This window comes from Lutjanus erythropterus, chromosome 15, assembly GCF_056507025.1.
Source record: "Lutjanus erythropterus isolate fLutEry1 chromosome 15, fLutEry1.hap2, whole genome shotgun sequence".
Classification (NCBI taxonomy): Eukaryota; Metazoa; Chordata; class Actinopteri; order Lutjaniformes; family Lutjanidae; genus Lutjanus; species Lutjanus erythropterus.
The window spans coordinates 20,170,898-20,188,706 of record NC_139331.1 but is presented as its reverse complement, the minus strand read 5'-3'; the positions used below and the strand labels follow the sequence as shown (position 1 = coordinate 20,188,706).

The window sequence follows — 17,809 nt, the reverse complement described above, 5'->3', positions numbered from 1 at the left end:
TGTGGCAGTGATTTGTTTTGTATTGTGTTTAAACCCCCAACTGCTAGATAGCAGTACTGTGTATTGCACCACTAGATTCTTGCAATACACAGCCCTACTTAAAACTAATAATAACAGTGGCCCAGTGACTTAGTTGGTAGAGCGTGCACCCCATGTGCTGGGGCTGTGGGTTCAGCTCCCCCTGTGTCCCCTTGGATGTCATCCCCCTACTCCCTTCCTGTCCTCACTTCAGCTGTCCTATCTATATTATAGAGGTAAAGTTGTTGTTTTTTTTAACAAAACAAAAACTGATAATATCAGTGGATTACATTTATATTGCCCTTTATCTTGGTGCCCAAAGTGCTTTACAGTGAAGGGGGTTACTCTCTGTAACCACCACCAATTTGTAGCACCCATCTAAGTGATGCACTGAGGGCCATTTTGTACCAGAACACTCACCACACATCAGCTTGAGGTGGGTGGGGAGGGAAACACTGAGCCAGTTACACTGGGGGATGATTAGGTGGCCAGATGGAGAAGGACAGTTTGGGACTTCAACAGAGAAATGCAGGTTTATATTTGTCCTGCTGACAATTTCCTTGACTACCTTCAAGTTAAGCTTTAAAATCTCCTCATGCAACCTGCAGACCAAGAGTCACTGTTTTGGACACACTGCAGCAATTAATCTTTTCATATTAAATCCTTAAGTGACTTGAACCCATTTTTTTTTTTTTGGTTTGTTTTTTAACCTCTGCCAGGCATTTATTCTTTTTTTTTTTTGTCTGTTTCATTCTTTTGATGGCAAAAACACAAAAATGTTATTTGCACTGAATTCCTGATCTGTAAAACAGAAAACCTATTCTTAAACTTTTTATTGTAAACTTTATGCCTTAATTATGTTCTATGCTATTTTTGTTCTTGATTTTGTGAGTAAAGATTTGAGTATAAAAATCCATTCCCCAACTAAATCATGGTTTGATGTTATACCATGCCACGATTTAAACAACATGTGAGATAATCCAGGAGTAAATATTGCAAACCTGATAAACACTTACAAGCTGTGGTGCTGCCACTTTATATGGCCACAGTAAGTGAAGGGCACATATCAAGTGGCAGTAAACTGGTCTGGAATTTATGTCTAAGACTGCGTGATCAGACTGCCAGAGTCAGATGTGAAGGCCTGAATGTTTCCCTGAGGTCTTTATGTCTGAGGTTCAATTCATGCTTGGCACCGGCTGTGGCATTAAATCACAACCGTCCCTTCCAGCTTCTGTCAGCACTGCCCAAAAAGGACAAACTTGAGAGGCCTCCTTCTCACCCCTCTCATGCCCTCCCAGGCTGAGTTTACGCATTTGCCCTCTGCACTACCCTCGTGGTTTTTCTAGGTAGTACGTTGTTGATCTTGGCTTACTTCACCTTCTTAGGGTTAAATTTGTTTTCCTGAGATCACCATACAAGCTATTAAGCATAAAAAGTAAGCAGCTGAAAAATAAAGGCAATGAGGAAGTGCCAAAAACTGCAATTCCTCAAACAGCCACTTGAGGCTACCTCCAAAATGGAGTCAATCCCCATAGACTCCCAGTAAAATGCCCAACTTTACAGCAGAAACAAACATGTTTACAGTCTGGTACAAAAAACACAGTTTTGGTCTCTATAGCGATTTTCCCAGTTCTTGACAACTGCACAGGGGATTACTTTTATACAACTGACTTATTTAAATTATATTAAGGCTCAGAGTTATGCATAATTAAGGGCATGACTGCTTTTAGATGACAGGTTGGTGCTGTCACAGATGACTAGCTGCTTCATTCGCCCACCTCAGCTCCACTTCCTTGCCCATTTTTGGATTAGTCAGGAGTTAATGGGAGTCAGGCACTGCCAAGATGATGACGGCCGGAGCCACGCCCTGTGAGCTTCACAATAGCTCTTCAGAAACCTATGGGTGATGTCACAGAGGCTACGTCCAAGTTTTCTCCAGTCAATGATAAAAAGCCTCCGACAGGGCTTTTTAATTAAATGGTCCGAGGTTCAAAACTCTGGCTCACTTCCTCTCACATCTACTAATAATAAATTTCATAGTGACATAGTGACAAGATTTGCTTGAAATTTGTGCAGTGCAGTAACAATGAGGCTTGGTGCTACGGTACCAAGGTCCCACCCAAACACCCAGCTGACTAACTATTTACTATCATGAAAGCAACAGCTTGACAGCGCTGGACGGTACAGATCACAGCCAATACAGAAAGTTGTTGTGAGTCTGAAAATGTCAATATAGATCATGTCTTCATACCTGTGACTTGTCTCCTCCCAGCACGTTTACCATGACCTCCATGACGGTCTCGTGCATGCCCAGCACTCTCATCAGGTTGGGATGTTGGTAGAAAACCTTGTTGTTCATGATGTCACTGGAAGAACAAGAAGGTCATGATATATTTTACATGCTAACTTTTTGCGGCAATATAAAGCACATTTGAGATACTGCGTGGTTGTGGAAAACTAAGTGAGTAGAAATGTGGAAAAAGGAACAAATGTGTAATAATAATGATTATCTACATGTCACTGTGTTTATGGTGACAAATTTTCGTACCCGAGTCCATCAATCATGAGTTTCTCCTCCTCCTTGCCCATGCGTACTGACAGAAGAGACCTGATCTGACCCAGAGATGCTAACAGGTTAATAGCATCCTGCACCGAGGCGGCACTGATGGTGTAGGATTTCTTCATGGCCCGGAGCAGCTCGCCAATGCCGTCATACTGCCTTCTTAACAGGCTGAACATGACTCTGACCAGCTCGGGGTCCTGGATGTGAGACTCCTGAGCCCAGCTGGTGATGGTCTGTGAGATCAGCTCCTTCAGGTTGGCTGGAGAGGTGAGAATTCAACACCCACAAAGTGAATAATCATGTAGAGGTAGTAAAGTCAGTGCTAATGGTGCCACCACACTTTATCACCACTAAATGAATAGTGTGATCTTATTACAGGTTGGGTACAACTTCTAAAGAGTGCAGCAACATAGGTAGCAAAGGGAGCAACGTGACAGAAACAGGTGAATCACCAGCAACATATTGGAAAGAGAATCTTTCCTCATCTGATGATAACTCAAAGGACACAACACACAAAACTAAAGACTACAACACAAACTTCTAATTTCTAATTGAACAGCTGGTGCACTGTGTGAATCAACCAGATCTCACCAGTGTGATGGATTACATTTTCTGTCTTTCATGCCCCTTGATATTCGTTGGTATAAAACAACCAGTCAGGATAATTAAACAGATTTATGTAGCCTGTTTGGGGCAGTGGAAACAAGCTGCTAACACAAGATTGATATACAATAATTTTCTAAGTTAATATGGCAAATTTGTTGGCAAAAAATTGGGTATTTTCAGTCACATTTCCAACCACCTGGTGGATGTGAGTCATATGCACTCTTCTTTTAGCTCTTGTTTTGGTCCCTACCAACTCCTGAGAGATACGGCTGGATCTTTAGTTGCTAAATTTCCAGCTAGTTGCTAACTTTGTCTGCTGTGTTGTGCTGCAATCAATAGTTTTAGTCTGATTTCAATTTGTGAAAAATGCTTATCACAATTTCACAGAGCCCAAAATGATGTTTTCTTTTGTCCAATTAACAGTCCAAAACCCAAAGACTCTTCATTTACTATCAAAAATGACAACGAAATGCAGCAAATCCTTAGACTCAAGAAGTTGGAATAGGCAAACATTTGATATATTTGCAAAAATGATAGGAATGATGAATCAGTTATCAAAATAGTTTGCAATTTACATTCGTTCAATCAACTAATCAATTAATCAACTAATTGTTGCAGCTATGACAGTGGTGAATGTGAACCAAAAAAGTAAAGTTGCAGCCAGACAGCTAAACAATGAGCTGAAACTCATTGTAAAGCTCTGTAAAGTCAAGGAGGGACAGAAGTTTCAGGTGATAATTCTTCTTAAGTTCATAACTAAGGTTTCATGCTGTCATTTGACATGTCATCATAAAAAATATTAATTATAGCTGCTTTAATAAGTGCAACAACAAATGATTTAACTCTCACTTTTCAGTGTCACTTGGAAATTCTGACATGGAAAGGTGAAAATGAAGCTTAAAAAACCCAATGCCTGCAGATAATGCAGCAACAATTAACAGCATCATCCTGCCATTTCTAACAAACTGGAACTAATTGGAGCTTTGTGGGGTATAAAAAAGTGCCAACACAGACAGCACCTGCAGCTATAGTCAATTGTTCTCTATACCTCTGCCCTTACAGTGTCTTACAATAACATGCTGTGCAGAAATGTACCAGATTTATAACAGGTGTCCAGTGGTACGAGCACAGTGGAGTAATGCGTTTGGGCTTGCAGTCCTATTGTGTATATATGCTTACTGTTGATAAATTAAGGTTCTGTAGTCGGGTTGGTATTTTATCCTCTTTATGAATCAAGGGAGTACAGAGATACAAACACACACACACACACACACACACACACACACACACACATATATAAGAAAAACAATTTCGAAAGGCTATAAAGGGGTAAAACCTGTCTATATGGAATGACTGTGTGGAACAACAGCGTCTGGATTTAAACACCACACAAGCTGATTTAAACTTGTCTCGCACCTAGAAAATGCATTATTTTTGTGTATGAAAACAAAATGCTGAGGCAGCTCTGCTCCAGGCCCCACCATGTGCTGCATCAGGAAGACCATTTTACACCTTCAAACAATGGTTCACATAATTTTAGCATTCTTAAAAAGAAAAAAATATATTATTCATACCATAATTCAGAAACAATACCAGCTCAAGCCTATGTATGCATTTTATTTTAGTATTCAGTGCGATTTTAAAGCTTTTTGGTACAATGGTTGTGACTGCCTATTTCTGGTAGCTGTTTTTTTTTTTCAACTGAGTATACTCTTACCTGTTCAGAGGTGAAAAGTAATTGTTTTTGAGTAAAATTAAAGTCATAATGACCCAGACACTCTCAGCATGAAATCAAACCTGGATGATCAGAAGCATCAGGGTTGGCTGTAACCAGTGCTGTGATTTTAACATTTACATTCAGCAAACAGCACAATTTGAAATTATGTGTATAATGTGTGTGAAAGGTGGATGAAGCTGAAATGTATGCATCATTCGCTTGAAGAGTATCCAATAAAGAGATCGAGAGGTACTGTATGACAGCAGTTCAGGATGGAAGAATAATTCAAACATTTTGTGAGATCCAGGAGGATTTTGTATAATCAGCAAGAAAAATCCCCAACCAAGCAAAAAGCACTCAGTTCAGAAATAGAGTCAGGCAGAAGTACAGTGTATGTATTTCTTAAATCGTGTCACAAGAAAATCAGGATCCGAGTTGAATATATGTGATCTGTCACTTTAGAAAGCATGAGTACAGTTACTAAAATAACTCACAAATCCAATTTAATGTACCCACAAATGAGCAGTAGGAGAATGATAATTGAAGCATTTTTACATGCAGTGACCATATATTAATCTAGGATTTTTGGTTGTTATGCGTTCAATGAGGCTGTAAATCTCAAGCATTTTACTTATATTCACTCTGAACATGTTAACAAGCTAATTATTTGTATTGCTCCCTTGTCCCAGCCTCTTCCAAACAATGCAAAACACAATGCAGTCACTAATACTCCTGCACTGCCCTGCCTCATCAAGACTTGTCAACACTGATTACATTCATTTATCATTGAGGAAACTTTGCCTATAAATGTTAGAGGATTAGAAGACAATGTTTTTTTAAGCAAAATGCAGCTACTGAAATAGCTTCTACTACCCTCAACATTCTTCCTCTGGCACTAAGTCGACTTATAAAAGGTTATGGTATCATTGAAATTTGTTTGTCTTTCAAACTTTTGTCTCCAGACAGTACATTTGGAAGAAAATGTCTAAAAGTGTTTCCAAGGACTGCTGTGGGCTCTGCTCCCCAGACACTTCAAAAAGGTTTTCCATTTAAAAAAGGAATTGCATGGGTCTGCCTCATGCATTTCATCCACATTTGTAGTAAATACAAGATCGATATACAGAAACAGATACAAGAAACAGATGAAAATTAAACTGTATCCCAGGAGGGGAGGTTTTGAAGGGGTAAAGCCTGGGTGATCCTTTGAAACTTAATTTTAAGGTCCCATCAAACTTTAATCTAACAGACAAGCAACAACAAAATAGGCCACAACAACAGACGAACTCAGTGACCTGTAGTGATGAATGTAGAGGCTGTAGCTAAATGCTGCACCTGTCAAAATGATAACATTATTATTCCAAAGCTATCGCTGAACTTTGAGTGTTTAAGTCAAACAGCCAAACATCTGTAGCAAACAAAGGGTCAGTTTCAAGCAGAATCCCAATGAGAAACGAGACAGATACAAAGAGGAAGAGGGAGGGAGCCAGCTGCCCTGAAGGTGAGCGTTTCACAGATTCACATCTGCTCCACATCGTCTCAAACAGTGGCTCACATGGGACTCATCACAAACACAAAAGAACTACTCTGTCTGCAAGCTAATTTGCAATGACTACACACAGTCAGTGTTGGGTCTTTTAGTAAAGGAAGGAAAGATCAGGAAACGAGAATTACGTATGTAACTGCGGTCCTATGAATTCTGGATGACCACCACAGGCAGTGCTTCACACTGAAGGATATCTGTCTCGCGCTTGCACAGGTCGAGAATTTAATGTCAACAAAGTCACAGGTGACCTGGGATAACATCAGTTGTAGCGTATATAAGCCCACGTCATCATGAGAACGATCCTGCAGAATCTTCTGCGGCAACCCCCGTAGCCCTGCCCAGGAGGTGGAGACACTCCTGGTGGAATGGCCCCGAACATGAAGAGACAAGGACAGCCCCTTTGACCTGTATGCTTCCTCAATGACCTCAACAATCCACTTGGAGAGCCTCTGTTTGGACAGGGAATGCCCTTTCCTATGGCCTCCATGGCAGACAAACAGACTATCAGAGCGGCGAAAGCCTGCCGTTGCCTGTATGTAATGCCTCAAAGCCCTCACTGGACAGAGCAGCTCCACTGAACCAGTCCTCCCCACCCTGTAGGTACGAGGGGTCATAGGTGGCCAGCTCTGCTCTGCCCACTCCCGGGACGGAACACAGATCAGCCAGTCATCTAAATACGGGAGTATCTGCATGCCCTTGGCCTGCAAATTTGTTAACATCTGGAATTGAAATAGTTCACATAAGCAACTCATACATGGAGCTCCTCCACTGACAATGAACAGCATTGATTCAGAGGATGTTTTATTTTTCCACAGTTCATAAAGCTCTATTTTGTGAACTTTATTGAGATAATATTGGTTCTTTTTCTAGATTTAGGAATGAGTCAATCAGTTTTGTAATACTGAGTCATGAATTTACAGTGATTATGTTATCATGTACACCAATTTTCCACTCTAATTCCAAATTTGATACAGTTCATGCCATGTAAACAGCATCTTCTCTTTGGATATACCTAATTAAGCCGCATTCTGAACCCAGCACTTTCTGGTATTATTCAGGTATTAGGAACATTCTCTGGACATGTTTACAGCACATTCAGTATATGCGTCTCAACTGGGGTTTTTAGCCAAGTTTACAAAACACTGGATCTGTGCTTTGCAAACAAATCAACTAGCCAACAGTTTGAAGGCTGGGGTAGAGATACAGTCACAAAAGAAAAGCCAAACTATCTATTTAGAAGGTGAAATACACCTACTTTTAAACATTAGGAACTGTGAATATCAACAGGTTTTGGATAAGTTTGGTATGCTCTGGATATCATATATAATAGGGCGCAGGGCGTATGTCATTACGATCAATGGCTGTGTATAATAGGAATAATAGAAGAATATTTAGTTTCATAAGTCATGTAAACAGCTTAGTAAGAATATTGTCATTAGACTAAGGGCAAAAACCTGAATATTTTGTGGATGTAAACTTAGTCAGTAATAATTTAAATCCCAAAGCCTTAAGTGATTTGACTGATTTTTGCAGTTATTAGGATTATACACCAAGCTGCATAATACTAAATTTAAAGATCAGAAAAAGTAAGTGTAGAATAGACTGGAAGCAGCTTGTTTTATTGCCCATCACTGAATATGTCTACTTCAGTGTGTGCGCAATATGACATACTGTCGAAAAGGTATAGTAGGTCTATCAGAATCACATTGAATCACATCATCTGTCCACTTATGAAGCTTTTCAATAATGTAGGCTGGGTGTGGGAGGCTGGAGTGAGGCATTAAAATTTATAGCACAGAGTCTTTCAGTGGCTGTCCATTAGTCCTCTATTATTTGAAACAGAACATAACCATGCTTTCAGCAAAGGGCAGGAGAAAAGAATATTGAATCCACTGCCACCAGGTTGAAACAAAGAACCTGTAGCTGCAGCTAAAAACTAGTAGATGAACATTGTCTTATGTTCTTAAATATACCATTATCATATGCCAATGTTTTTGACTTAATAGTTCAGAGCTTAATCTGTTTTTTAATCTGATCCTTTTTTGGAGAATTTGGTACAATTAAGCGTGAATTTCTTGATCTTTTAGATCACTAGTGCATTTGAATAGGTTACAATTTCTCACAAATCACTGTGCTATGATGTGTTCAGAGGCTTACCACACTTTCAGGTTACTAGGCCATTTTTCACTTTGCTGTTCAAAGTTACTTACTGGGGGCAGCCTGCTCCTTTTCAGTGGGTTCCTCCTCTGTCTTCTGAGGTGGACCTTTGATTTTGTAGAGTAAAGCAAGGAGACGGCCTTTTATTGAAGTATCCTGCTCTTCTTCTTCCTCCTCCACGGGAATTCCTGCAAGGAGAAACACATTTCTGTAAGAAATAGTTCATACTAAGTCCTTAAATGTTCACAAGTTAGAAGTACTGTAATCCATGTATGCCAAGTTTGTTGGTGTTGTATTATTTCTGATACCAGAGGGTTGTACTACAACGCAAACTCGACGTAGCCAGGCTTTCTTTAGGTTAGCTGACACGACAAAACCTAAATCCCCAGTCAGGGTATCATGATGGTGGCTATCAACTTTCTTTGTTCACCCGGTTTCCTTCATTAGGCTCAGTGCGTGTTCACATAAAAGGGAGCATTTGGTGTGTCATTTGACTATTCTTCCACACAAAATGGACCAATGATGTGCTGCATTCTTCGGTCAAAAGGAACAGGTTGTAATTATAGAGAGTTATGACAAAGAAGAAAAAAATATTATAGCAAAAAGCAACACTGTTGCTGCAACACTTGCTGCAAAATATATTTTACTACTCAATGCCTGCTGTTAATTTCTAATGTGAGTGCATTTTATAGAGCTTATAAATTGATACATGACACCATCCCAAAAGTAAGGATATCTGGAAATCACTTTAGTTTTTGGCCAAAGCAAAGCGAAATTAATTTTAAATACCAACTGATACCAATAAATACCAATAAATAAACACCATAAAAACATCATCCAAGCTTGTATGTAGTTGCAGTGCTTTCATAATTTTTTCAGTGTATGAATCATCTGCTGTGTAAAATTTTAACTGTTAATATCCTCCTATGACCTGGCAAGTCATAACTGTCCTCTATGGAGGACATGACACTGAGGCCTTTATTTCAAACACCATGCAATGAGTTCATTTGAGTCATAATGCTCTCTAAAAAGCATATGCTGGAATTTCTAGTAATACAACACACTTGGGGATGTGGTCAACAGAGCACATCTTCTGTCTTTTTAAAATGGCAAGAACATCAGCTAAGATTGTTTCTGGTAGTAATGGAGTAAAGTGATCAAATTTATAAAAATATATTGTTCTGGTCTTCAAAAGGATGATGTTTTTATTTATTTACTTAGGCAATAAGTAAATAAAGGACTCACTTCTGCTCATTTTCAACAATTTCCTATAGAAAACAAAGAGCCTCCTTTGTGACATGGAAAAGTTTAGGCTTTAGGTTCAACATACGTCATTAACCCATTAATCTCGCTTCAAACTGCACCCTTGTGTCCCTCAAGCCAAGGCCAAGGTAAGTGGTAGCCTCCATTTCACACCAGACCTGTGATAAAGTGCTTATGAGTTTACAATGATACCCCAAATAACTGCTGCTTTGTTTTATGTCAGTTTGTGTGAGAAAATACCTTCACTGACCCTTCACTGAGTATAAACATCTATGAACCACAATCAACAATAAATAAATATAAGAACTGAGGGAGCAGTTGGACTCTACCACAGTGCAGCCGCAATTCTTCATGGAAAGAGGTGAGTTCATCTTGGATCTCCTCGGGACAGGGACAGTCCTCCCCTGCACTGAAATTCAACAGGATATTGATCTGTGGGAAAAAGACAAACAGAACAACATGGTTAGAAAAGCTGAGAGCGAAGAGAATGATATTAAGACAGCAGGAGTAGCAAGGAGAAGGAGGGAGAAATAAGCAAACAAGCACACAATCATGTAAAAGAATACAGAGAGGACAGCACCATTATTATTCTAGTCACACTCAACAGCAGAATTACTTATGTAGTCCCCTGCATTGAGTGCTCACATTGGCTTTTCAGATAGCATCTGCCTGATCCATGAAGAGAAATAGTCAGATAAAGTGAAAATTAAAAAAATCTTGATCATATAACTATAGCTTTGATTATAAATTATTCCAAACAGCTATAAAGCTGCTGTGTTTGCTGTGTGTCACAAGCTAACTATAAACCAGACTGAATATACATGAGGTACTACTTCATGCAAATGCAGAGCAAATGCAGAGTCCAGTTTAGGCGATTCTGATGTCTATTTTTGGAAGAGCTTTTTAATAAACCATGGGAGGAACATACAGCAATCTTGGAGAGTTGAGTGTACACCTGCTGCTGACCACTACACTCACTTACTTTTCAGGGATCAGAGGGTAGCTCTGAGGCTGTGCTTATCTGCAAGGTTTAGCAGCTCAGAGGAAATGTAATTAAACATCCTGAAAAGAGAAAGCTTTGCAGTCGTGCAGATCTTAAGTTTTGGCTCACTCTTTGAGGTGCTGCTGTGCTGTATGCAAGAATTCTACTTGGCACAAAAGCAAGTGATCTGAAACAAAAAACAAAACGACTGGGACTTTGTGGCTACTGGGCAGAGAGAATAACGTTGTACCTCTCTCTTCCTTTCTACTCTGGCTCAGAGACATAATGAAAGAAACGGATGTTAACTCATTAGACCTGAGCCCCTGGTGCTTCAGTGTGCTGACGCAGTTATTACACACAAAGCTGAAAAACACTGAAAGCATGTGGAGTCAGAGACAGCACAGATGAGATCCATGAATATGTTTTTGCTTGTGTTACAGTGAGACACAAAGCAGCTAGATCCAATCCTTAATCATAGGGTCTCAACAGTAGATAGAAGTAAACCAAGAGTCTTAAAATGAGCAATAATAAAGTGTAAATAACTGTACGATCGTCCAGCACTTAAACCTGGGGTAGGCAGATTATTTTTGGCATCCTGGGCAAAAATTCCATAATAACGTCAAAATGTAATTCAAACGGTCTGACAGAAAACTAGTCACATGCTCTTCCTCTTGGCTTGATTTTCAGGATCTAGAAAATCTAACCCATGTCTTGAGACTTCAGTTAATCACAGGTCACGAGATAGTTGATCTCTTCTCAAAATATCAGTATTCGACAACCTGGAAATAATAAAATCAACTATTTTTCTCCAAAATTAATCACTGCACCTTTTAAGTGATAACGTGAATGCAAGCTGATCTAGTAATTACCTGTATGTCTCGTATTTACAGTTCATACACATAACAAAATAGCAGTGCTAGTCCAATATCTCAGCCGATATTAGTTTATTGATTATCGTAGGCATTGCCATTCAGTCCCAATTATGCACCTTATGAAGACTAGCTGTTACTGGAGCAACATCTAATTTAGAACCAAATAAACAATAAGGGTTACACAGTCCAGTCTGGCCCCCTGACTGACTGTTGCCCTGATGGCAGCAAAACCTGAAATTTGACCTCTCAAAAGTTAAAACTGCTGATTGCTTCAACATCTGTCGTGAGACTGATTAAACCCTAAGGAGGATATTTTGGTCTGAATGGTTCAGATGGCACAGATTGCTGTGTCTGCTGCTTTGATTTAGGTTTCCAAGTAGCACCTATGTGCTGGTCAAACAGGCATTTTTGTAAATCCGTCTATTATTTATGGCACATAGTGAAAAGTGCATAGTGCAAATGCAAGTAAGGCGTGTCCAACTCCACTTTTACTAGTTAAACTGCATGTAATCTGCGTACAAAGTAAGATGCAAGGTGCAAAGGGGTTGCATTTAGTTTTTAATTAACCATAAGTGTGTTTTGGGTGTAACATGAATTAAACCAATCAAAGTTCCCTTTAAATGCCAGGTTTGCCAGCATCTTGTGCATTGCTATTCAAATGGCACATTTGGCAGGTTGGAGAAGCAAAAGTTTTCTGCTGAGGAAACAAATCTGCTCATGCGTGAGCCCAGGGGATGCTGGAATGACCAACTTGCAAAGAAATGCAAGACAGCAGTGACTTTGACAGCAACAGTGAGTGTATATGTACAACTGACATTAGTCCCCAAATCATCTGACAGAAAATTACAGCAGCCTGTTCTAGCCTGGTGAAACAGAGAAGTTTACAGCAGTATTTGTCACTGCTGAGGGGCAGGTACCCTCTGCCTCTGCTGTCTCCCAATCCACTTTTCGAGTAATAACTCCATCAGACTGTACATGAAGAAATGCACCAATGTTTAACTGAGGAGGGTCAGCACTGCTGTGCATCCCTGTGTTTGTAAACCTGTTGTGAACCCTTATGAACTCTTTGTAGGCACATCTTAGAATCTGAATAATGCACCTTTTAAACAGCAGGAAAAGCCTCAAGATAATTTGCCTGGCCACATGCCAAGGCAGCACTGATGGACACAAGTTCATTTGCTACCTACACAACGCAGGCGCTGGATGTGAAAATGACAACTGCATCGCGCCTAAACCAGCAATGGCAGCTGCATTGTCCTGTGTGCTACATTACACTAAGATATGGCCCTCTGTTTTTTAACAACCTGCACTGAACCTTGCAAACAATCTTAAGGGTGACTTGTAAGTTAGTGGGCTGCTGATGTCTCAGTCTTTTACAGTTCATCCTGATCTATAAACTTAGTTGAAATTCCAAAAACTTTAACACAGTATGACGTAAATTCTCCCTTTGGGACTAATAAAAATGTTCTACTCCTAAATGTCAGCTGTTTAACTCTCAATGCACTGTTACTCACTGAAGTTCATTTTAGCCTCACATATGGTGCAATTAGGCCTTTGGGAATAGCAGCTGAAAATAATGTTCAGAATCAGCCAAAAATAAAAGGCACTTCAAGAACTACACCAGCCCAGGTCATTGATTTTTCACCCCAAGGCTCAGGTGATCATTCAGTTTTTTTTGTTCAGATATGATACCTCAAAGAACCTTGAACATAAATTACTTCTCAAGCAGGACGTAAACAATTTCTCATTCGCTGTTTGGTTCACCGCGGTACTGTACCTGCTCCTGTGGAGGGGAACGAAACTCTTTAGTCTTCTTGGCGGTGACGGCGGCAGACATGTTGAGCGCCAGCATTAGCTCATTGTAACGGAATTTCTGGTTGTACTGCAGCTTGGAGACAAAGCTGTCAGAGAAGGAGACTATGGACTCAATGCGGTGCTTAAGCTCACAGTCACAGAAGTAGTGCAGCAGCTCACACATCTGAAAAAAAAAAACAAAATGTATTAATGCAGCAGGAACAGCAATCTAGACAACATTAAGAAGTAAAAGTTTCTCTTTCTTACTGTGTCTGTATTGTTTGCTTTGATTTTTGAATACGATAATTTTCATATCAACTGATTCTTTTATGTTAATTAAACAGAGAAGAACCTTGTAATTGCCATTTCCAAGAGATCACCCGCCTCCATCTCCATAAGACAGAGATTAAAACTGTGTTTCTTAAGTTGTGAGTGCTAACATGACTGTGGACTTTTTGTTATTCATAGCAGCATTAGTATTCAACCATTTCCTTCCTTTGCACTCATGCACAGACTTCTCAGTAGGAGATAAATCATAAAAGCTCCTAACTGCTGACAAATGAGGAATTAGTGTACCAAATCGGATGACGGCAAATAAAATGGGTAAAATTAAAATTTAATTAAAATCTTGACATATAAATTGATGGACTTCAGTTCCTGCAACTATTTTCAATCTCACATTTAATCACTGAAATGTGTGTGCATGTTTTTATGATCATTTTCATCACCTGGCGTTTGACGGACTCAGGCAGTGACTTCTCCAGCAGACCTTTAACCGGCGGTTTACTCTCCTTCATCTCCTCTTCTCCCGCCTCCACAGCCTTCTCCTCGTTCTTGCTCACCTCCTCCTTCTCCCCCGCTACGGCCACCTCATCCCCCTTGACCTCCTCGCCTTCCTTGGCCTCTCCAAACACATTGGGGTCAATCAGGAGGAGGATCAGTCTCACCTCATCACTAGTTAGGACTCCCATGATCAACAGTGTTCCAATCAGCTTCAGGATGGGGACGAACTGGAACTCCACGCTGCCACCTACTGGGTCTCGGATATGAAGGCCTCCACCCTGCACGGCCTCAGTGAGCATGCTGATGGCTTTCTCTTTCAGGATGCCCAAGGGGATCTGCGGGCTGTGGAGGTACTGGTGGCGCTTCGTGTTGATGATGCAGACGGGGGAGAAGTTGACCCGAGGTTTGAGAGACGTGCTCAGGCCCACGCCAGGCAGCGAGTGCCGCTTGGACTCGTCAGGGAACAGCTTGATGGAGCGAGTCTCATCCGTCACGGGGATGATGAACTCGTTGTTCATCATTAGGCGAGCTTCCTTCGCTGTCTCAAGATGGATGCTGGCAATGAGAAGAAGAACCAGTTCAATCATTGCACACCTGGAGGCACTGGCCATTACGCTTATCAGGAAATTACCATTCAGTAATCTAGGTCTGGGTTTAAAAATATCCTTCCCTAAGTGATATAAATGCGCAGCTGGTAAAATTTCTGCAGCCCCCCAGCAGCACAGAATTACCATAATATATCTGTGGGAGATGACAGGGTTGTTGATCAATACCAGTGACTCAGCAGTTACCTGACGAGCTGCTGGGAAGTTGAATTCTTGAACTCACTTTGTGGCCCATACTCACAGTTCACTGGGTTGCAGGAAGATACACTAAATCTAAGATTAGTTCTAATCAGAGTTTAGCAAAACTAGTTTTAAAATGACTAAATCCAGCTTTATAATTAAACAACAATTAAAAATCCATGTGTGTGCTTTGGCAATACTGTACTTAATTATGCTCATACCAATAGAGCCTCTTTGAATTGAATTGTTTATTGATGTAAAACAAAATTCTGGCTTACCAACATTCAAATGAAAAAAAAAAGGTGCCATCAGAAACTTCTAAGTATGACAGAGAGGGGAAAATCAACAGCTGTTCTATATTCCTTAAAAAAACTTTCAGTTGTTTTCTAGCTATCTAAGAAGTTAACGAATCATTATATTGTTTGCAAGCAAGCTACAAAATTATCAAAACATTACATTGTTTGCTGGATAACTAAGAAGATAGTTAGCCTACTCAAGTTGGCTCAGCAGAGAAGCTCTAATTTCCCCTTTGGAAACAATTTCTTGGCCAAATTAATGGAGCACTATAGCCAAATAAGATTAATTTAGAAAACAGCACAGTTTGAAAAAATAAATACATAAAAGATCCTGGTAGACTGTTTCACCAAATTAACTGGATTGTAAGAAAGACAATGGTCATCAAAAGTTAATTAGCATGAGTCTGGTACTTAACTAAGTAAGTTTAAAGTTAATACTGAATCTAAATTTGAGTTGAAAGATTTGTTGCAACTGCAACAACTTTTATCTGAGTTTAGAGAAAAAAAACAAACTGAGCTTTAAATGTAATCTTTTTTAATTTTAAGGTAGTTAAAAAGTTTGGTGCAACATGATTTACGGTTAAATCTTGATTTATTCAGGTATAAAACTAATCCTTGTTGGTGCAGCCCAGCCTATGTCTTGAAAGTAGCAGGTGAAATTCATAGTGTATGATTTATCCCAGTTATGTCTGTCTGTTTGGTTGAGCTGATAATTTATTGATGTTACCTGATGAAAAGAGAGATTCAATTACACTCGATGTGCAAAGGCTACACAAATACATCACAGAGACATTATTAAGATTTATTATGACAAATTTACTTTGTGGTCTTCTGTGCTGCTCCATCACTTTGACAGTTAATGGTGCTGCAGTTGATGTTACTATCATTCTATCATGGATCATCATCAGATTCCCTGATGAGTAGAAACAGTGCTAACATTTTTTCTTTTCTGTGCATGAAGGTTGAGGTTGTTAAATTTTAACACTTGCAGCATTGTACAATATAATAATTGTAATAATAATAAAGACATTTTACCAAACTGCAGGAAGGCAAAGATGAATTGAAAAAATGAAACAAAATCAGCAATTACAATTATACAGAAATAATCTGTTACCACACCTGATGAGGACATCATAGAAGCCCTCTCTCAGCATGCCAGAGAGGTACTGGTTGTCAATGGTATAAAGGAGCTGTGATTGGTCTAAGTGGCTACAGAGGGCGTGAGCAACACGGGTGTTTCCCAGGGCACAGAGGGCACAGTACAGCTTCAGTGTATGGTAGTGGAACTTTCTTAAGTCCTCATGCTCAGATAACTCCAAGATGTCCAAACACCTAGAGGTCGGCAGGAAAAGAATAAGGTGATTAAGAACCAAGGGATGATTGATGATGCAGCAGTACTGGGTTATACACTAGACATTCATTGTTTTTAACCAAAGGAAGTAGGCGATATGACAATATGTGCCACCAGATAATATAAATTTGTCTACTCTAGAGATGATGCCACAGCGTTTACACCATGACAGCAATCCTTATTACCACTCATATTCCGAAGGAACCATATACAGTTCCACAGAATACTCTTTAAAACTGAATAATATTGGCATATGACAAATGTCTTAATTGGAAAATGCTTCTTTGCGGAATGAGGCCTAATTAGGAATATTCCTTTCTGGCTATGAATACAATGGAGTGGAAGTGCTGCTGGGTCTTTCTGTTGGTCACAATACAGGTGTTTTTTGGATACTTCAGGTATTTTGCACTTGTTCTTCAGGTGAAGGGCTCATTGCATGGGTCAAACAGTCTCAGTAAAAAATAAAAAAATGCAAGGCTCCTTCAAAAACACCAATAGCCCTTCTGGCTATCTAGTCATGAACAGTTGACAAAACAATCTCAACTGAAGGTCTACTTACTTTTTCATAAAAGTACATATTTAAGGATAAAGGACTTTATCCATATCGCCCAGAGCAAACAGAAAAAAGTCGCATTTTCTCCACTTTTTGCACCAAAATCAATAGTTATACTTAAATTATTACCACATTAACACTAAGACAACAGGGAACCTTAAGTACAACATCACACTAATTTCGGTGAGATGGGTCAGATTTCACATTTGCAACCGAAAGCAAAGTGTTTATGTGATCTCAATACTCTTACACTAACAATCCCAAATATGTGTGAGGTACAAACTATTAATCCTCTCAACTATGGTGCTGCATAATGTGATTACCAAAGTATTAAATCAACTGCTTTTTATAAGTAATGCGCATGGGATGTCCTAATTGCTTGTTAATTAAAATTAAAGCAGCAACAAAGCACCTGTAATGGCTGTCATCTGACTGAGCTCTGACTAAGTTTCTGTTTCTAGATGATGTAAACTGTCATATAGTGCAAGTCAAGGTGATTATAGTATCTCGTTCTAAACTTACTTTA

At 39.6% G+C, this 17,809-nt stretch overlaps 1 protein-coding gene across 2 annotated transcripts in view; it reads right to left on the bottom strand.

Moving 5' to 3' along the window:
* ryr3 (ryanodine receptor 3) overlaps positions 1–17,809 on the bottom strand; it is a 151,673-nt gene that overhangs the window by 52,515 nt on the left and 81,349 nt on the right. For both annotated transcript variants that reach the window (XM_084738176.1, XM_084738177.1), the window contains exons 36-42: positions 16,499–16,711; positions 14,244–14,853; positions 13,499–13,699; positions 10,197–10,299; positions 8,658–8,792; positions 2,567–2,840; positions 2,270–2,384 (exon numbers count right to left, since the gene is read on the bottom strand). In XM_084738176.1, the coding sequence (XP_084594302.1) occupies positions 2,270–2,384; positions 2,567–2,840; positions 8,658–8,792; positions 10,197–10,299; positions 13,499–13,699; positions 14,244–14,853; positions 16,499–16,711 (1,651 nt within the window). The remainder of the gene's footprint in view (positions 1–2,269; positions 2,385–2,566; positions 2,841–8,657; positions 8,793–10,196; positions 10,300–13,498; positions 13,700–14,243; positions 14,854–16,498; positions 16,712–17,809) is intronic.